The 21320-nt window shown below is 41.8% G+C and overlaps 1 protein-coding gene across 1 annotated transcript in view; it reads right to left on the bottom strand.

Annotated features, from left to right (window-relative positions):
* Window positions 1-2359: 2359 nt before the first annotated feature.
* Window positions 2360-21320, bottom strand: part of HTR1F (5-hydroxytryptamine receptor 1F) — a 104415-nt gene continuing 85454 nt past the window's right edge. Inside the window, exon 3 of the mRNA XM_063150077.1 lies at window positions 2360-6343. Within this exon, the coding sequence (XP_063006147.1) occupies window positions 5202-6305 (1104 nt within the window). The 5' untranslated portion in view covers window positions 6306-6343 and the 3' untranslated portion in view covers window positions 2360-5201. The remainder of the gene's footprint in view (window positions 6344-21320) is intronic.

The raw sequence follows: 21320 nt of genomic DNA, 5'->3' as shown, positions 1-21320 counted from the left end.
AGCCAAGAGCGAGCTGCTTAGCAGACGCTTGCTGTCACACAAATTAACCACAGCTTTTGCATCTTGGAGTGCTGCCAGAGCACAGAACCAGCTATTGCATTAAATGTCTACCACCAGTCATGATCTAAACTGAAAGTGAGAAGATTAATCCCTCTTCTAGCATTACCTTAGCAGTTAGCGCTTTTTGTGGTGTTAAACATGTTTTTCATCTTTAAACCCACACCATGAAATACAGCTCTGGATTTCAGATAAATGGGTGTGCAGGAAGAAGGGATAAGTCTTAATTTAGTGAGGGGAAAACATCATCCATGTGCAGGAGGTATCTTGCTTTAAAGTGGAAAGAGAGGCTAATTTTTATTAGTGCTGCCCATCTGGTGCATAGCAATGAATACCTTCAGAACTTCAGAATATTTAAAATAATATTAGACCTATATTATATATAATATATTATACACAAGAGTAGATACAATTGCTTTGAGCTATTAATGGGTTATAAGAGCAATAGCATTGGATAAGCAGCATCTTTGACTTTACACAGCCCCAACCAGGATTTGAAGTTCTTAATTGTACTGATGTATTTTGACTAATGAAAATGAAACACAGTACTTTTTCCTTGCCTGAAAATATTCCCTTCTGAAATTTTCCTGAGTTGCAGAGTTCTTGCTTAAGAAGTAACTCACTTGAATGTGAAGTAAACAACTGAAATTTACGAAACTCATACTTTGGTAAGTTAGGATAGAAAGTGAGGATATAAAGTTGCTTTGAGTTACTGGTGTTCATTATGTGTGGGAGATTTGACACCAGAAAGTCTGTTTTGAATTTGGCTGGTAACCTTGGCTGTTCACAGCCCTTGCTGCTGACTTCTGTTTGTTCTGTTCTCTGTAATCTTTCCTCTTAGCCAAGATCAGTATCATCAAAGATTTAATTTTTTGGAGTTACTTTATGATGGCTAGAAATACTAAATCACAAAACCATTGATGTTTCTTTTAGAGTTTAGCTTTCCTGGTTGAGCAGTGAAGTAAGAAATTTGATCATGATTCTCCAGTAGACAATGAAAAATCTGAAAAAAAAATTGGTTTCATTAATTTCAGGATTTCACAGGGAAGGAGATACCAATGTCTTGCTGGTAATTTTTAGCAGTTCTGCTATCGGTAGTACTGTCCCTGTAGTAGGAATGACACGTGTTAGGATTCTTCCTAATCTTTACAGGGCTGCTACAAGGGTTTCCTCTCATTCTTGCAGGATTTACTCTTTGGTGTGCGGAGTTACAAAGAGCCCTTTTTTTGTTCTTTTTGCTCTTTGTTTTTGTTTTCAGCAGCAGCTCCAGCAGCGCTTTTCTGTTTCTCTTCTGCGAGGGGAATGTGACGTGCAGAGGTCGAGTAGTAATGTGTACTTGCCTAGAAATGACGTGCTGAGTTTGTAACTGCTGGAGAAAATAATTTGGCACGGAGCTACTTCCGTGCACCTCCCCAGCACCGAGAACAATCAGGAGCCAGCTGAAGGCAGAGGCTGCCAAAAGCGCGTTTGGATGAGGTGGGTGTTCCTGGGTGGCACAGTCATGTGTTAACAAGTGTGACTGCATCACTAAAACAAATGTATTTTTGAGTGCCCAAGCTCTCTGTAGGGGTGTGCCGTCCTCAGGAGGAAAGGACACCAGTAAAGCATCTGGCAGGGAGGAAAGGCAAAGAAATGAGCGCAGCACAACGAGGTGTATCTGACTGCTTGTTGTTTGTAAAAACCATCCACCTGAGCTGGATGTTGTGTTCAGCGCTGCTTCAGGAACAATTCTCTGTGAAAGCTGAAGTGGGGGTGGGTCAGGTGCTCCAAATCCAGTTCTCTGGGTGTTGGAAGAAATCTAAACTGATGGGTGGGCAGCAAACAGCAATGGGGAGGGCAGCTGCAGCAGTGACAGGGACCCAGGAAGCTCTGTGCAAACTCAGGAGGACATCTAAACCCTTTCCCTGAAATACACACACAGAGTCTTCTGGTGGAGGTGGGAAACCAGACACTTTTTTTTTTTTCTCTTTGCTGAGACTGAACTCTCACAGGGCACAGAGCTACTTGCAAAAAAAATCGTAGCTCCAGTGCTTAAAATTGTGCTCCTTGAACCTGGTGCTAAGGTCCAGTGGAAGCCTGTGTGCTTCCCCGGGAGGGAAAGCAGCATCCTGCAGACATCTTAATGTCTATCCATTTTGAAAGGGATTGTATATTGTATATTCTTGTATTTTTTCTGGATGCATCACATGCATGGGTAAATGCTAAGGATGAAGTGATACTGTGTGGTGCTGTGTGGGGAAGTGTTTGGCACAGTGGGTTCTGTGAGGGAACGAGTGATGAGTCGCAGTCAGACACCAAGAAATGATGGTCCACAAGCCGCAAGTGCTTTTAATGGAATGACTTCCCACTTGTTTGATCAGATTTCTTGTAGTTGCCTCTCCCACCGCTGTGCTGAGGGGTGAGCAGATACAGCTCAGTGAAAACAGTACAGAAGAAACCACCCTGCATCTTGAGAAATGTTTAGCAGCTTAATTAGTTTCACAGTATAATACTGTTAACAGTGCATAAATGACAGATATTTTCTGTTTATCTACATATGGTTCCTTCTTTCAGCTTCACCCATTATTATTTAAATTAGTATTTTAAGTATCTTTTCTCCTGAAAAGCAGTCCCTATTTTTCCTTCCAATTTGATTTCACAAGATATTGTCAAACATCTTCCTAGTAAGAGGATAAACAATATAGTCTGTACTCCAGCAGCCATAAAGGGAGAGGCAGGGGGAGAGGAATGGATTCCCCCAAGACACCCAGGGTTGTGACTCAGGAAATGTGGGAAACAGAGGTCTTCAAGAGGGAACAATTTTGTAAGGTTTTCTGTGCTGCCTCCTGCTAATCCTTTTGGAAAGCTAAAATTCCTGGCTCTTTCTGGAGACAGCAGAGCACAGCTGATGCTGAGAGCAATATTTTCTCTCAGCATAATGCAGCCAGTGCTGAGGTCATGGGGGCTGCAGAGGCTGTGCTCTGGCTGCAATGGTAATAAAGCGTGCTGGCTTGCACTGAGCGTGAGCCAATTCCCCTCTGTCGCATCCCAGTATCTTCAAAATTTAGCTGTGCCACTGCTGTGCTAGGGCTCCATGGCATGACAAGGGAGCTTTCCATTAGATCCCTGGCTGTGTTAAAATCAACAGCAAATGCACTGTTTCTGCTAATTCTGAACAGCATTTCATTTGGACCTCGATGGGAAAGCAGAATACAGTAAGTTGTAAGTGACAGAAACAAAATTAGTTCAGTATCTCAAGTTTCAAACCTCGTCATCTTGCAGGAAACCCTTTTGACAGCTGTTGTGTCAGCTGGTAGCCAGCAGGGAAAATGCAAAAATTATTACAAACTACAGAGTTTGTAATATAGAGGAAGGAGAGGGGGAGAGACAAATGACAGTGACTTTTTTCTCTAATACAAACCACTGAAAGTCTCTTGGAAGAACAATTGCAAGGGCCAGTGACACCTTTCCCCAACTAAAGGTGACCATGGTGCTGTCATTTCTCAGTTCCTTTGTGGTGTCCCTAGGCTGGTGGCCCAGGTGCCAAACTGGAGAACCTTTGCAGGAGGTTGCTGCTGCTGTCAGTGTGGTTTGTGATCCCTGTAAGGAGTTTCAAGTCTCTGTTCCTGTGAGGCAGCACTGAATGTCTGACAAAGAATTTGAATCTGGGCTCAAATCTGTGACACAGCCTGAATCTGTTTGTCCTGAAAAGTGCAAAACCTGAGCTTTGGTGTGGCTCTAACAGCTTCGTAGCTTGGCATCTAGAGCATGTTGGTCAGGATTGGCCAAGCTGCCATTTTTCAGGCCTTGGAAGGGATTTGTTCATAGAGGTCATATTTGCCTAAGTAACTTAGGGTGGGCTGGAGTTCCTGTAATGCCGTGTTAACTGCTGGGAATGGGGATATGGATGGATGCTCTGGAGGAAGGAGGGGTTTAGAGGTGAGCTTCTAGTGAGTGTTCCACAGGGTTCCCTGCCCAGGTGTGCAGTGCATACTGAGGCCACTCCCTCTTCCCCTGCTGCAGAAGGTGCTGCACAGCCTTTTCCAGAGACCCATGCTGCCAGCACTGTGGTGCTTTCTCACTTGCTTGGGAAGGCAGCACAGCCCTGGTGCTTGGGGCGGTTGAGAAGAGGCTCAGGGACATCAGGCTTCTGAGGATGGAGGGCTGAGCATGCTGAGCTGGAGCTGCCAGCCCCAGTCCTTCAAACCTTACTGAGCCACCCTCTGTCAGCAGTGCTCAGCCCTGGCATGAGCTGTGGCTGGGTTGGTGCTGCAGGTCACAGGCTCTGTGCCTGGCCAGGAGTGAGGACATGGAGAAAGGAGTGTCTCCTTGTCTCCTGCTTCTCTCCCTTCTAATATCTCCACAAGGAGAACCAGCTGCTCCTTATGAACCTTCCCTTTCCCTCACAAGCAGTGTCTCAGAGCACCAGGCACTCCGTGTACCCAGCTCACTGGGGGTGCCCCAGATGTTTGGCTGTTTCCCTTGGGGTTATGCTCACATCTGCTGTGGGTGTGCAATAGCAGAGGGCTCCCAACACTGGCTTGCTATGAAACTGGTGAGCCACGAGAGCCCCTTGCCTGCTGCTGGGATGCTGTGTAACACAGGGAAGTCCACCTATGGCACAAGGCAGGGCTGCAGCTCACTGGCTTAGGATGATGGTAGGTATATTTAAAGCTACTACCCTTGGCTGAGAATGGCTTGGCTCTATGCTGCAGGCCTGTGCCAGACTGTTAAAATCATGTTGTCATTCCATGGTCTATTTTCTATCTTATATCAGTAGGGTTTAAAATGTGTGTGTTGTTTTACTTAACATTTCATTGATGACTGAGGGTTACTTTTAAAAAAGTTTTGTTTCTTCATCTACTTCAAGTGCATATTTCCTTCATATTTAAGGTAATACCTTATGCTTCAAGCTAGGCAGCTGTGCAAATCCCAACTAGATCAGAGCTACCTCTTTTTCGAGAGCAAAACCAATCCCAGATGATCCATCTCTTTAAAACTTGGGCAATTAATGCTCCCAATATTACCTATACAAAACAAGTCATTATAATGCAAATACAGAGTCCTGGTGCTTTGCCTTAAATACAACAAATGCCATCTCAGTTATATAAATTTATACAGGTTAAAAAACAGTGAATGTGTTCTCCTTATATGAACAAAAGCTCTTAAAGGTATTGCCCGCACCGTACAAGCTTCTGGAAGGCTTTCTTGAAATCTTCATTAAAGATTGTGTAGATTAAAGGGTTAATAAGGGAGTTTATATATCCCAGCCATGCCAGGAAATTAGACATGTCCTCTGAGATGTGACATGTGTCACAGGTATTAACAACTACTTCTTTTACAAAAAATGGGAGCCAGCAGATCACAAACGCCCCCAGGATCAAACCCAGCGTCGTCGCTGCCTTTCGCTCTCTCGTGCTGGAGATTCTCTGTTTTTTCCAGGACTTCTCGTGCTTGGATTCAGACCTGGGACTTCGTAGGGTGATGTTGATTTTATCAGAGCTCACCAGGGGATCTGAGGTCTTCTCTGTTGTGCTGGGCATTGAAGCTGATTTGGTGCTTCTTTCCCCTGCATCCAAAAGGACTTGTCCGTTCACGCCCTCCTCCCTCACGATCCGGCTGACGCTTCTCCTGTGAAATGTCTTTGCTGCTTTGTAGATCTTGTAGTACAGGATCAGGATCAAGGCCAGCGGGATGTAGAAGGCGCCAAACGTGGAGTAAATGGTGAAAACGATGTGGTCGTGTTTGATGATGCATTCGTCCTCCCTGCTGGCTGTCTGGTGCCTCCAAAACAAAGGTGGCATGGAGATAAAAATGGATATGATCCATACAACTGCTATCATGATGCCAGCGTGCTTAGGTGTCCTTTTCCGGGCGTATTCCACGGCATCCGTGATCGCTCGGTACCGGTCCAAAGCAATGGCAGAGAGGTGCAGGATGGAACAAGTGCAGCACGTGATGTCCACGCTCAGCCAAATGTCACACACCACCTGGCCCATGATCCAGGCCTCCTTCACGATGTAGACAATGCTGAAGGGCATCACCAGCACTGCCACAAGGAAGTCAGTCACTGCAAGAGAGCAGATGAGATAGTTGGCGGGGTGGTGGAGCTTTCTTGTCACAATTATTGCAGTCATCACGAGAGAATTGATGGCCGTTGTCATTAGAGCCAGCACAGACAGGGTAATGGAAATGAGAATCTTGGATGTCACCCATTTGAAAGGTTCTTCTGATGTACTGTTTTGTTCAGTTGAGTTTATTAAATCCATGTTCCCTTTTAAAGATGGTCTTTACCCGTAGCAGTTACCTGTTGGAAAAGTAAAAACATTAATGTGATGCACCCTTGATTATTGTCATCTTAAAAGACTGTGGGCCCTAAGCTTACAAGAAATTCAGACTTATCGTTACAAATTATTCTGACTCCAAACTCCAGCTTGGTTCCTTGAGTGGCTAAAAATACTTACTTCCCTTCCAGCTAGAAGCACTTATTCTGAATGCTTTGTAGAGGAGTCCTGAAACTGGTTTAATGTGAACAACCTCATCCTAAAGTAAGCACTAATACTTCTTTTAGGCTCATGCTGTCTGCACCACTAAGCAATGTAATGACTGTTGAAAACATTAATGCAGCAGGCATAATGCTTATTTTCCCCATATAAACTCATTTTCCCCATCAATAAGTGACTCATTCCTCATGTATTAGCTAACCATGGGATTTCTTAACTGGGACATAGCTTTGAAAAGAAAATAGAAATGTGAAACATTGCCATATGCCCTGGGGTGACACCATACAAACAGGAGAAGAAAAAAATGGTATGATCAAAGTGTCTTACATCTTCCTCTTACGCATCTCTAAAATGAAATATCTTAATAGGTTTTAAAGCTTCAAATGGTTCACTTATTGGCTAAGTGAAATATTAGATGTCCTGAGAACATCTTTACTTTTCCTCAAGTTTTGCTGTTCTGTGGTTTCTGCCAAAGAAAACTGAAGAAAACCTGGGGGCTACTTGTTCTGTTAATGACTTTTTTTGGAAAATAAAAAGTTTTTATGGAAATAGCCTAACTCCTCCTATGGCTTTGCAGGAAGGAAAATGGAGGGAAATACTGATGAAATGAGTTCTGGTTGTGTTCTGGGGATGTGTTCTTATCAAGAAGAGTTTCTGAGTACCCGGCAGAGTGCAGCTGAATTGGAGTTTCCAGCTTTTACTGTGAGTGACAAGCTCTGCTCTAAAACTCAGGTTTCCTTCTCTAGTGAGTGTTGACCTGCAATATCTTGTCTAAGATCTACTTGATGAACACCTAAGTGGGGTTTTCTTTCACAGGTTTTTGAGTGTAGTGAGTGAGTTGCACTTGTGCTACATTGGATGCCACAAGTAGGGAAATAGGTGAAATTAGTGAATATTTTTTCTTTCAGAAATTTGGTTTCGTTAACATAACTAAAGCTTTTTGATATTATGCTGGAGTGGCTGAAAAAGAATCTTGTTTCCTGTTTATAACCTTGGACTCAACTCATTCACTTGGTTTGATATTTTAACCCAGGCAGTGCTTAATATGCTACTGACTGCTCAGGAATGTTTTTAGCACTGATTGACCAACATTTAATTGAATGGAAGCACAAGGAAAGGAAATATATTTTATGTGGTGATATTTGCACATGCTTAGCAGGTACTTGTCCTGTACATGAGCTGATCACAACATGTGTGTGCTTTCTGTGTTCCTTTCTCTGAACTTGAAATATGCTTTACACATGTGAAAACAGATCTTTCATCATGTCAGCGTCACCTTAAATCCTCCTGAATCCACACTAATTTCTGTTTTGCAGATATTTTTGTCTATAGCTAGCTGCCTTCTGGGGAAAGAACAGACACATATGCTATTATCTGGTGAATGCTCAATCTCTGCTAAATAAATCTTCCTTTTCAAGCTTGTGTAAATACATACAGAAAAGAAGTTTATTGGGAAAAAACCAAAGATATCTGTTGATATTCAGCAATTGATCATACTATGGTTAATCACTCATTACGGTTAATCACCTTATAAATTTCTAACTCTTTGGATATTAGTCCTTAATTGCAAGCAAGGAAAAAGCAATTTAGAGCTAATGAAAGCTGATTAATAATTTTTGAAAGAGTCTTCAGTTTGAGACTGAGGAGTAAGGAAGACACACTATGGGTAGATTTCTAAGAGTGGTGTGTAGGAATAAGTGGTTTCCTTAGCGCTGCTGTGATTTGGAGGCTCTTGATGAGAAGCACAGTGGCAGCAATGTGCACATTTCTGGGCAGTGATTGTGCCCCTCTGTGGGGAGGCAGAGCCATGAGGGTTGTGCTGCTTGGGGCTGCCAGTCACAAAATTTGGTGGCTTTCCAGTTCAGTGAGGTGGGGATCCATTTCTAACTGGTGCAGCTTTACTGGGTGGTCATGAACTAAAAAGATTGTTTTATAAATATGTGGAGTTGAAGCATTGGCAGTATTTAAGGACTGCTGCTTCTTTCTCTTTTGATAATGGCCAGAAGTGACCTAATTCTGGATTTTTTCTTAAGTGGAACTCAGTTCAGTCAGTTGCCATGGCTGGCTCCTGCCCTCAGCAAGCAACCAACCCACTCTCAGGAGTATGAAGGATGATCCTGCAGACAGTGACTGCATTAGAATGCAGGAGAGCTGGCCTCTGCCCCTCTGCTTTAGCCTTTCCTTGTCAATTTTTGAGCAAATTCATTGCAGTGCTTCTGCTAATTCACTGTAAAACAAGAGGAATTCCCTGGAACCTTGGTTTGTTTATTTTTATTGCTTTCTCTTAGTAGCGTGATTTATCTCTTGTGGAATGGGTTCAGCAGTGACTATTTCAAGCATGCAGTTTATTTTCAGAAGAGTTGCTGCAGTCCAGATATTTGTAAGGCTAATTTTGTGGAGTTGGCAGCTCAGTGCCCCTCTTGTAGAGCTTATCACTGATATCTCTCTATCAGCTATCTCTGATATCACTCTATCAGCTTATCACTGGTAACTCAAATTCCACGGCATTCTTGCTGCAGATAGAAATGTTGTTTTTTATTATTACCTTTCCAACACTCAGCTGTTGTTCCCAAACTCTGGAAAGACTTGAAATTTTGATTGCATTACATTGTCCTGAATTGAAGACCGGTGAAAATGGTGTCTTGTACTTTAATCATTATTTATTTATTATTATTTATGATTGTTGAACTAGAGCTCTGTAAACAAAGGAAGCTGCTGTTCACCCAAGATAGCATGCCTCTTATCTTGGACACAGGAATATTATTATTTTGGAGGAATTAGCCACTTCTACAAATCTTTTTTCCTTCCCTTCCAGATCTGGCATATTAAGGTGACCTGAATGTAAATACTTCCTTGTCTGTAAACACAGACATTTATCATCTTACTGATCGTGTTTAGAAGGCATGGATGAAAATGTCTGTGCAGCCTTATCACAAAAGTGAGCATTGAGTTTCTCTGGTGGCCACCCAAGAAAAATGGATGTTGCAGGTGTTTCAGCTTTTCTTGAGCATCTGTGTGTGTTATTAAGCCCATAATCCACCATTTGTGACTAAGATTTACAAAATAACAATGTAATTGTTCTTGTTCAACAGCTCTAGTCTGCTCTTCCAGGTTTGGAAAACAGTACTGCTCTGCCTTTGAAAACATGAAAAATAAGTAAAAATGCCTAATGCTGGAGAAACCTGACTGGGAATAGCTTTGGGAAAGGCATCATCAGTCTGCTGTTGGGGTTCTGAATGTAGACTGAAGTGCTAGAAATGTACAGCTCTTGATTTTTGGGCCTGTTTTTTTCTTTTTTTCTCTTTTATAATATTGCTTTAAGCACTGGTGGGGAGAAAACTTGCTGATTAGGGTTTAAGTACTGCTTTCAAATACAGGTTTTCTGAGGGTACTGGGAGGGGTGGGCGAAGGTGTTTACTTTTTTTTTCTGTGTGGGTTCATGAGCAAAATGTGTCTTAATTAAAAACAGTAAGAGTAATCAGACAGCAAAATAAGCCAGGGATTGAATTTAGGGTATTTAAATTGCTATAGGCAGCAATAGCAGCCTTTGTGCTGTAAATAAACACAAAGCTGTGCCAGGGCAGAGAAAGCTCCTGCATTTCCACCTTCCACCAGGCTTCAGCTGGCTTTGAAAGGGAACACTTCCCTTGCCAGCAGGTTGGCCACTCTGACCTGCAAGCCAATTGGATCCAAAATTGTTTATGGGGCTTTATAAACTTGTACAAACCCTTCCTAATGTGACTCTGTGTCTTTAGATACTGACCAAGGATGTACTAATGACAATTAGCTTCATCTATCATATTAAGTGTGAGTAGAGGGAAATATGGCTGCTTTGGGTTAAAAAAAAAATCCCGTTTAAGAAAGAAGAGCTTGTACTTGGATCTGATAGGGGATCTGATAGGGGATGTGTACTTTGAGCTGGAACTCCCATGTCCCAACAGAGCAGGGGAAGGGTAGAGGGACACTTTCACCTGATTCTTGGTGCCCTTAAATTCTTTCCTGCCAATAACTGTTCCTAAGGCTCCTGCAGCCACAGTGCATCCCTGGGCCAAGGTTTGTAAGGAAGTTCTTTGCCAGCTGAAGGCTGCTGCAGCAAGCCTGCCTCTCCTGGAATGCAAAGTAGATGTCTGTCAGCAGATTGAAGTGCGAAGCAGAAATTACAAGGTTGCCAACTTTCCTTACCCAGCCTGCATTTCCTCATGCTTAAAACCTTATTTTTTTTTCCTTTTTTTCCCCCCCATATCTGCCATTTAACTCAGAGGTAGAGTTATTTCCAGTTCTTAATCTGTCAGCAAATATTTGTATATGCATGCTAAAGTAATGCTTAAGATTGCCTGTTTGGGTGATGCTATCCAGTCCATGGGACTGAGCACAGTTTGGACCTGAAATGTATTGGCAACTGTTTAGATGTTTAGTCAAAAGCTGTTTAGTTTTTGCTGTATGAGTCTCCACAAACTGGAGTTATTTATAATTTCCACTTGTAAAAGGTCACAACAGACCTAGAAACACAGACAACAAATAACTGCAAAATTGCAGGTAAATCAATTGAACTAATATCAACTGAAGATAATGTGGAATTCTGTCTCCCAAGCACGCCTCAGGAGAAGCAGGGGTAAATAAATAGGCTTTGCAGCATGCCCTGAATACCAATATAACACAGGAAGGAAACAAATCTGAGTCCTGGAGAATAGGTATCTCCATGTCTGAGCACAGCTGCTCTGATTTCTCACAGAATGGCAAAAGAAAGTCCTTTTGTGTGCCTTGAAACTGGTTTTGGTGCTTTTCTTAGCTGTGTAAGCCTTAGAAGTCCTTCTGTTGGCAAAATGATGTGCTGCGGTATGCTTTGTGTCAGGCACAGCAAAGATTATGCTTGCTTTAGATTTTCTGGATGTCTCTTTAAATTTGTTCTGCCAGCAGAAATAATCCCAAATGGCTAAAAGACAAAGTCTGATAGACTTAGCTCTGAAAATTACCACCTCACATGTCTACTTTGTCATGTTATTGCAACAGAGATAGGCAGTGCTCCCACTGAAGCAGCTGAAATGCCAAGTCTGAAGCCTTCCTCGAGCTGCCAGGGAAGGGGGATTTGCCCTCTGCCCCTGGGTGCTGACAGGAGAGATGCAAGCACCAACTCCAGCAGGACAGGAATGCAGGCAGTGCTCTCTGGTAAAAGGGAAGCACTGGAGTAGCTCTGTCCTCATCTCCTTGGTGTGATCAACTCACCTTCACATTTCCCACTGTGATTCCCTTGCCAGGTTCCCTGCTTGTGTGCCTAGGACTGCAGTGTAGTCCCAGACTGCCTGTCAAGCCTGCCTGGAGTGGAGGATCCCTCCCCTGCTCGTTGGCATCTTATCTGCAGCAACCCCTGCATCTGCTTGTGTGGAGGAATGTGATGTTCAGAGGGTAATTATGCATTCCTTGCTGCTGCTAACGTTGAAGTTAGGGTTTGGCTTTCTGGCTCCTTTTGGAAAATTAGTCACTTGCCTGTGTTTGCTCTTTATTTCATGTCCCTCTGCCATCTGTTTTAATCTAGCTGAGGGGTGTGGGGAGGAGGGGAGGAGGAGCAGCAAGAACACAGGATGATGGACTTGCTTATGTAACACATGGCTCCCAAATCCAGCTTCAGTTACTTGGGTGGTCACAGAATGAACCTGTTATGATTTGATCATTTTTGGCTGGAGAAAGAAGATTTCATTCTTCTATTCATAGTTCTCCAGAAGAGATGACAGTGACTTGTTTCTTGATTAGGTGAAGGGATTTGGTTTCCTCCCTTATTTGAGGCTGGTCTGAGCCCCTAATCCAGATCTCTCAGGATAAAGGCCTGGCTAGTTGTCTCTTGTGTTGTATATGTTATTGAAGAACCCCATAGGATCCCCTGGACAAGAGTTCCCATGGGAGCTGCTTCCTGCCATCTTTTCTGCTGCTGATGCTCAAAGCTCTTTAAATAAACAAATAAACATGTGTGAGAAATAGTGTTTGAGCACCCCATCCTCCAGTGTGAGCTCCGTGCTGAACAGAATGGCACATTCATGATGATGAATACAAAATTTCACGGCCACCACCCTGTCCTTAGAGACACATATCCCCTTGGACTTAGGGCTGGGATCTGATCTTGAACCCTTCATAACATAAGTGGGCCACTCACTTCCCATCCCTATTCTTTGGTATTCATCCTTTGTTTAGTTTGGATCTAACATGCCTGAAACGCCCCATTCAACCAAAAAATTTCTGTATTAAGAAAAAGTTTAAAATTTTTACCTTAGTCCTAGTGAAGAAAAAACAATGTTCCTGTTTGTTTTTACTTGAATTTTTTTTTTTGCTTTTTTTTGATTGGTGGTGAATCAAAGAAGTGACTAATCACCCATTTTTTTATCTGATTTGTACACTTAGTTTCTTACTAGGCAGGAGTGGCTTGCTTTCATTGCAATCAATTAAATTTGTACAGGGGGCTGAAAATGCAGAATGGCTTTGCTTATGTTCCAAAAAAACTGCCTTTTCAGGTAAGGGCTTGAACCCTGTAGGAATCACAAGACAGTGCTGGAGCAGGGAGGTTGAGAGGCAGTTTTAGTTTGCTTGAACAGTCATAAAATGCAGCCTTGTTTCTCCCACTTCCCACTCATCCTTATGCTTTGAGGCCATGTGTTCTTTGACAGCCCTCTGAAAACACTTTGTGTGCAGCTGCAAATCCCAAACCTCCTTCTCTGACAGACCTCCCTCTGAAACTCTTTTACAAGAAGGAGGTTCAGTAACAAAAGAAACAATATTTTCAAATGTGTGCCTGGAAAAGGTCTCTATTTCAATCTATAACATAACAAAACATAATTTTAAGACTATACCCTGGTCCAACAGCTGGGGAATAATTTTTCTGCTGTGTGATCACCAGGACAGCTTTGAGGGAGAATTGGTCTCAGAAGAGTTTGCTGGAAGAGGAGTGAAGGCAGCACGTCCCTGAGCTCCTCATCTGCAGCAGGATTGTGTGTGACACAAGAACAGCACAAGTCTGTGGCTGATCACTTACAGTTAGGAGAGATGGCAAAATTCACTTAATCTTGCATCTCATCTCTGACTAGTTTTTAGAGACTGATGCTGCTTTAGGTAGTATTTGTCTCACTGCACATTTCCAATGTCTTGCTGTGTACTTCTTCTTACTGTGTCATTTGTCTTTGTTCTAGTCCTCATCTGATCATGGAGACTGAAGGTCATTTCCCCTTGATCTTGTTATCCATATGGCCTGGCATAATCCTATCAGATGCAAACTCTGCCTTGGGTTTGCCCTAAGCAGCACTTGAACATTTCCTTTACCAGGACTAACTGAGACAATTCAGGCTATTTCCCCTAAATGATGTGCATGTAGCCCTGGCCAAGAAGTATTTCAAGCAAAACAGACAAAACAGTCCTTAAAGCTGATGATTTTGGAATAGGGAAGAATATTAAGAGCATTAATCTTTTATAGGAAGTAAAATTCAAGATTTTTATTTTTGTCCTGTCTCCATGGGAAAGACAGGGAGGAAAGCTGCCAGAAAAGCAGGAAGAATTTGTGGGAAGCTTTCTCAAACTGATGCATCCATGGCACAGGATTTTGTTGTGGAGGAATGTTTGTTTTTTTTTTCTTTCACTCAATGCTTTTCTGCTAGAGGATGCCAGGCTTCCTTACCTTGATGACTTGTACACTTAGATTGGTGGCTGTCTTTCTAAAATTCAGATTCTGCACCTTCAAACTTAGATCTGTACTAACCAGGATGTGATTTTTGCTATACTCTGCATGGGGTGCCACAGCGCTGGTGATACAAAACAGAGAGCTATTCTTGTACCTGCTTTCTCCTGCCTGGAGCCAGAGCATAAATGCAGGCAGGTAACTGATCAGACTTTCCATGATAACCACAAAGTCCTCATTTGTTTCTTTCATGTGCTTTTCCTGTTGTGTGGAGTTTTTGTTGTTGGTGTGTTTTTTTTTTTTTTCCTGCTTGTTTGGTTGGTTTTAATTATATTTTTTTAGGGATTTAAATCCTAACATTGACACAACTGAATATTTTAGCCAGAAGAATTATGTTCACACAGTGAATTGGCATAAATGCTAATGGCAGAAACCCCATTAGTTCCAGGGCTGTTTAAACCATCTGTGTCTTGAGATCTGGGATGCAGCTATGCTGGCAAACCTTCTCTAGTGCAGATTGGTCTTTAGCTTTCCTCCTTTTCACATTTCCAACTACTCTGCAGCTCTTGAGCATGCCTTTCTCTTTACTTCAGTATCTTACTGCACTGCAATGTGATTCTTTATAAAGGAACCAAGTTATGCAGAATACTGTCCCAGGACAGCCTGCATGAAATCAAGTGTGTGATGAGGAGAGATGGGGAGAGTACACCACATGCAAGAGCTGTGAGGAGCACTTGAGGAAGAGGAATGGCTGGGAAGGAGGGCTGCTGGAGTAACCAACCCCTGCTTAGTGTTTGATGTGTCTGTATCCCACACTGCTGCTGAACTGCATTGACGTGACACAGGTACAGCAACTTCCTTGCAGGGCTAAGATGCATCAAGCAGCACTTCCACACGGTGCTGTGGAGGTCAGTGTTTGGGATTTCTGAGATTTCTGGCAGCTTTCCTTGGCTCAGTGTGTGTCTGCAGCAGAGGGGATGAGAGGAAGGCAAACTGGAGCAGCTGCCACCAGCCCAGACTGGCAGCTGGTCTGGAAATGCCTTGTGTGTGGTGAGGACTGGGAGCCCGGCAGAGTCTCCCAAGATCCTATTTTGGCAGAGAATGACTGTCTCTGTGGTCAGCTGCCATCAAAGCTTGCTGAAGAATTCCTGGAAACATTCAGCCTTGGGTGTATTTTTAGGGTACAACACTGTCCAGCAGGACAGTCTCAAACTGTCCAAACACAGAAACAAGGATTTATCCTCCTTAGGAAGCTCCCTGGATGTGCCAGGTCTCTTGTAGTAGATGTTGTGAATACTAAAGCAGCTCTTAAGCTCTCTGATGCTTTGTGAACTCATTTTCATTTCTGATAGGAAAATAACAGACTGTCACACACAACTTTTTCCTTTGCATAATTCAGATGTAGTTGTGACACTTGACACACAGCGCAGATGATTGTGAATGACTCCTTAAAATTTAAACAGATGATTCAGAATTAATTATGAAAACTAACCTTATAGTTGTTCCAGGAATTCAGTACAGATGATCATTGTCTAAGAAGATCACCCAGCTCCAGCTGACCCCCAAAATTTCTCATTGATAAAGCAGCTAAAGAATCTTGAATGTTAGACTAAAGAAGTACTTAAAAGTTTTTAGTTTTCCTGTTATTGATTTATTATTTTTCCTATGAGAATCAATGTCGGCTTTCTAAGATCTTTTAAAACATAACTTTCTGACTATGAAAGCCTTCAGCACTGTATAGAAGTTTAGGTACAACTTTGTCCTAGGGATTATTGTAGGCAGCATTTGAGCTCTTTGTTTCCTGAGTAAGAAAAACTATGCAGTTTCAAAAGAAGGTGGTGCAAATCTAACTTTTAGAGTTAGATTGTAATCATAACATGAAGAGGAAATAATTCTAGCAGCTGGTTTCTCCTTAAGTTGTATGCTGAGAAACTGAAATTTGTGTTTTTATATGGTAAGAATGTTTTCAAAGAAAACCTGGTGCACTCTTGCAATGTATTTCAATATATTTCACAACAACTGTTAAAAAACCCCTGTTTGACTGCATTGCACATGATAACAAAATATTAGTTTGGTTGTGAAAAGAAGCATTAAACAGACTGGATCTAATTGCCCAAATCCCCAGAAAGCACATCAGTGCTTTGAACTGCTGCAGGAGAGCTCAGAAAGCCTCTGCTGGATTCTCAGCAATTGCAGGCTTTCTGTGGCCCCTGTCGTTTCTGAGAGAGATCCAGATTGTAAGATGTGCTTTCACATAATAATATGGTAAAAAGCAAGAGTAAAGGACAGAGGCAAATGGTTAAAGTGCTGATCTTGAGAGACTGGAAGAGGCCTGGAAAAATCAAAGGTGAGCCCTTGCTTCAGCATGATCTGGCTTGTTTGTTATGTATGGGAACAATGTCATGCTTAGCACTGCTGGAAATGCTGAATTCCTTTCTCTGGGTTGCTTACAGCCCAACTGTCACATTGGGAAGCTGGAGGGTTTCCCTGTGGACTAGAGCATGAAAAACTATTTTTCTACTAGGAGATAGGAAAAGACCAAATTATAGCTTCAAAGCTGTCTGCTCAAAAATGCTTTTTCAATTTTAACCTTTGAAGCGACTGGAATTTATGAAAAAAGGCTTTTAGCATTTTAACATCAATGTACTGTTGATAAGCAGTGAGACCTGCAGTGAAGGTTCTGACATTGTTTGCCCTGGTGTAGGTATACATGTGTATATTGCATCATATTTTCCCCCATCATTTCTGTGTTTTCTATTTTAAGAAGTCATCACTGAAAACTGCATTTCCTTAGTGTTCAAAATTCTTCAGCTTCAAAGAGCAAAGAAGCACTTTATAATGTTAACTCTTCTGGAAAGGAGCAATGAACAGATTCAGGCAAGTGCCCACTTCTGTAAAATACCTTGGGGTTTTTTAACTCATTCCAAGTTTTCCCATTTTCAGCCACTAAATGCTGACATTACATTCTGTGATTCTTTTTCCTCTTTGTTTCTTTATTCACAATCTTTTGGTTGTGACTAGTTCGTATATAGCAATTAATCCCCCTCCTAGTCCCAAGGGTTAGAGGCTTTCTTAAAAAGACACAAGGGGTTATATATGCATAAATCAGGGGTATTCTCTCTCTGATCAGTCGACCTGAGTATCTAAGGCTTCAAGTAAGACTGAGGACAGATAGCTGGATCACCTGTTGGAACAGGAAAAATGGCTGTGCTGAAGAAATTACATTTATTTTTACATGGAAGCTCCATCTCTTTGTACTTGCTTAGCTGTGGGATTTGAGGTTGGAAAGTTCCAACACCATTAGCTGCAGTTCCTGGCTCTGCACTTACTTGACCTCTACTGCAAGATTATCTTTTCTGGTAATTCAAATGGATTGTTTTAGACCCAGAAAAGCAGTCACAGTATTTTCTACCTGCAAAGAGTTTGAGTTTCTTTGTTCTCTCTGTTTCTGATAATGCCTCCTAATGAAAAAAATAATCATTAGGCACTAATTTACGCCATGCAGCAAACTTTATCTAAAATCTTAGAATTGGTGGTGTGGGAAATAACATTATATTATACACTTAGACCTTTTCTTTGATTACTGCAGTATGACCTGGTTTGACCATAATATTGACTGTCATTATTTTCTATTCACTAGATAATAGGCAGCACTGCATGAAAGAAAACTGCAAAGACATAACCATTAATTCATCAACTATTCTAAGTCCAAATATAAATTTTAATTTGGAAAAAAACCCTATAACAAACAGAATAGGTGCTTTCAGAAAATTTGTGATTTGAGGTAGTGTTGTTCAAGGTAAAAATGCAGTGCACTGAAGTCCTTGCTTCCCTATTATTTTCAGTTAGTCGTGGAAAAAATGCTGCAGACCTTTAAATACCATGAAGGTTTATCTTACCTCAGTTGGAGATAAGGTATTTTGGGAAAAGTAGGTGCAGAACAACACTGAAGAAAGAAGCAAAACTGCCCTCCCCAAGCCTAAGAAAAAACCTACGAAATAGAAAATAACAAAAACAACAACAACAACAAACCAACCCCCACAAATAAAATTTGACTATGTCTTATAATCATCAAATATGGCAGAGGATCATTAGATTAACCTTTTGTTATGATGAAAAGCATTGCTGTAAGATGTTTTTCAGCTGTATTTAATGGGATCAGTAGGTTTATGCTCCTTATTACATTGAAACGGATAAAGATTTTAATTTAGATAAATGAGTACCTGACATGGTGTGTTGTTGTGGGTTTTTTATATAACTGCTGCTTTTATGTTTGCTTCTGACTTCTGTGATGATTAACAGATAATTACTTTTCCTGAAGTGAGCAGTGCTGAATTTGGGCGGCAAGAAGGAATTATGTATTTTGTGTGGATGCTACAGCAGGAACAGTGTAGCTGGTGTCCATGTGGGTAATCCTGAATGAAAGCAGCTGCATCTGCCCAACTCAGAGAACTTGGCTGCCCTTTTTGGTTTGCCTCTGCCCAGTTTAGAGAGCTGTGTCAAAATGTGCCTCTTCAGGCCTGTGAAACAGATGAATCAGTTTAAATGCTAGAGGTTGTTACTCAGTTGGGAGAAGTTGATACTGGTGACAAAACTGTTTTGGAAAGGTCCCTGTTGGATGCCAGAGCAGGACAATACAAATCAAGCAACTGTGCTGGTCCCTTCCTGCCTCTCTGAACTGATTTCTCTCTTCTGTACCAGGGCACCTCTTTGCCACCTTGGCAGCCACCCTGCATGCCCAGGACCCCATGTGCCCTGCAGTGTCCAGCAGTTGGTGCCATGCAGGGTGGTGGGATCCCTGCTGTTGCTTTGTGACTGCTAGGAAATCATGCTTCAGCATGCACTAGGAGAGCTTGGTGAGTGAATGACTTCAGTGTGTAAAATGGACAATCCAGCACTTGTGCTTCGTAAATATATTGAACAGGTCAGCTCTGCAGGTAGTCCTGCGATGGAAAGATTGAATTAAGGTGTAAAATGCATTTAGGCTAGAAAGTATCCAGCTCAAATCATCTGTTACAGCTTCTGGTTGTTCTTCCTTCAGTCTGAGTGCAGGATACTTTAATCACATCTATTTAATTTCATCCAAGGTTCCTTGGATGCCGTGGTGTGGAGTGCCAGCCATGACCCCCACAAAGTTATGCTGCAGAACCACTTGAAAACAACAAAGCTCAGTATCTACAGGTGTCCACATGGTCAAATGGCTGCACATTGCTCAAGGTAACCTTTTCAAAGACAAGTGATGATAAGTTTGGGTTTCTGAAAGAGTGAATGGCTGAAGCCTCTGGGAGCTGCTATCAGCAGCACTGTGTTTGGGGGCACAGCAGGTGCTCCTTTCCTCTTCTCTCATCCCCTCCTGTTTGCATAATGAAATGCAGTGAAAAGGGGGTTTGCTTATCAGATGCTTTGAACACAAGGCAATTATTTATCAGTCCTTTTCCCCCAGTAATTCCTTTACACCTGGAAAAAATAAATGCATTCCAGCCTGGGCTCCTTGCCCCATGCCACTGCTGGTGTTATACATTTTTCTATGTCTGGCTGAACAATTGCCAGATCAAGGCTTAGGGTCTGTAAGCCTTAATAGGTTTTAAGATAACTGTTTGATTGTTACTTAATAATGTATTTTTCCAGCCTAATATGATTAAAAATCTTTTACTGCCATGATAGCTGTTACAGAATACCCAGAAGGAGGATATTGAGCTGTCTTTGAATTACAAGTTGGTGTCCTTGCGGCTCTTTTGCTCACATGTAAGAGTAGGTGCTTTTGTAGGGAAGAGGTGCTTTTGACCTTTTTTTCAACTGCTGGGAGTGTGCTTTCTTGAGTTTTTGTGTGGGTGAGAAGTATGCCTGAGAAGGAAGCTGGGCTGCATCAGTGACAGCATTGTGCTAACAGAAGTCTGCAGAATAATTGCTGAGACATCCGTTTAGGAAATGGGTGGCAGGGGGCTCTTCATTTGCTTGACTCTGTGGCATGACAAAGTTATTTTCCAGTCTGGAACAGGAGGAAGTATTTGGATTTTTGACTGCCACTGTATGAGAGATTCATCAGAACAATAATAATAACAGCAGTTAATTCAGGCTTCTTCATCTCCATGTGTTGGCTGCATTGCAGGTTGCTAATAAAAGTGGTGTTATAGATTGCAGTGGCTTATATTGGGAATAGGTCTTTTTATAATCTCAGTTCACCATGGATGATGTTTACTGCATTTGTACTTTTAAAAGCAGTTATGTAACGTCAGCAAAAGGTGTGTCAGAGGAAAGGCAATTGACTTTGAAAAGTTTTCATAAGCTGTATTATTATTTATCTGTGTGGTCTCAGAGCAGGTAAGTAAAGTAACTGCCTTTAAGAATGTCACAAATGCTGCTTGGGACTGCTGGGAGAGCACTACTTGGACCATTTATCTATCAAAACAACAGACTGATGAGCTCAGGAACCTCCTTCTGACAAGAGTAAAAATATCAGTCTGGGCAGTTCTTGCCATTTCAAGATTTTACTTTTCATTTAAAATTCTACTGCCATTTGATCAGAACATTAAAGTCTTGCTCAAGTTCTGTGTCCTGTTCAATCAGGACATATTTTTATTCCTATTTGCATGCTACAGATTCTGGAGAATCTAAAAATTCATTTGGTAGGGAGTAAAGAGTCCACATGCCTCCTTCTGGACGTGGTTTTGTGTTGTTAGAAATTATATTATATTGCCTATAAAGAAGCTTTTTGTGCTAATGCTGTAGTCATATACAGGAGAGTTTTTGAAAAGACAACAACCATACAGCCTATATTTATTGACTTTAGCCAAAAGACATAGGTTTAGCTGCTTGCTTTTCCTGAAGCTCTGTTTATGACCAGAGAAAAGCTCGTAAAGATTCTCCTATTCTCCATGAAACTGGATAAAAAAACCTCATGCCTCAATTTCTTGAGAAGCTCTTTTAACATCTAGGTGACTTCCTGTGTACCTTTAAAGAACATTTCATCTTGCATTGATATTTAAATCAAATGCGTCTCAACCTATAGGAAATGCTACAGCTAAGTATCTAAAATTGAAGTGATTTAAAGGAATTAAATGTGGTTACATAGTATTTTCCTCTTCTGCTATATTGCAGTGTGTCAGGGACTGTATTTGTTTAATTGT

This window comes from Melospiza melodia, chromosome 2 (assembly GCF_035770615.1).
Source record: "Melospiza melodia melodia isolate bMelMel2 chromosome 2, bMelMel2.pri, whole genome shotgun sequence".
Lineage (NCBI taxonomy): Eukaryota > Metazoa > Chordata > Aves > Passeriformes > Passerellidae > Melospiza > Melospiza melodia.
This window is presented reverse-complemented; position numbering and strand designations above follow the sequence as displayed.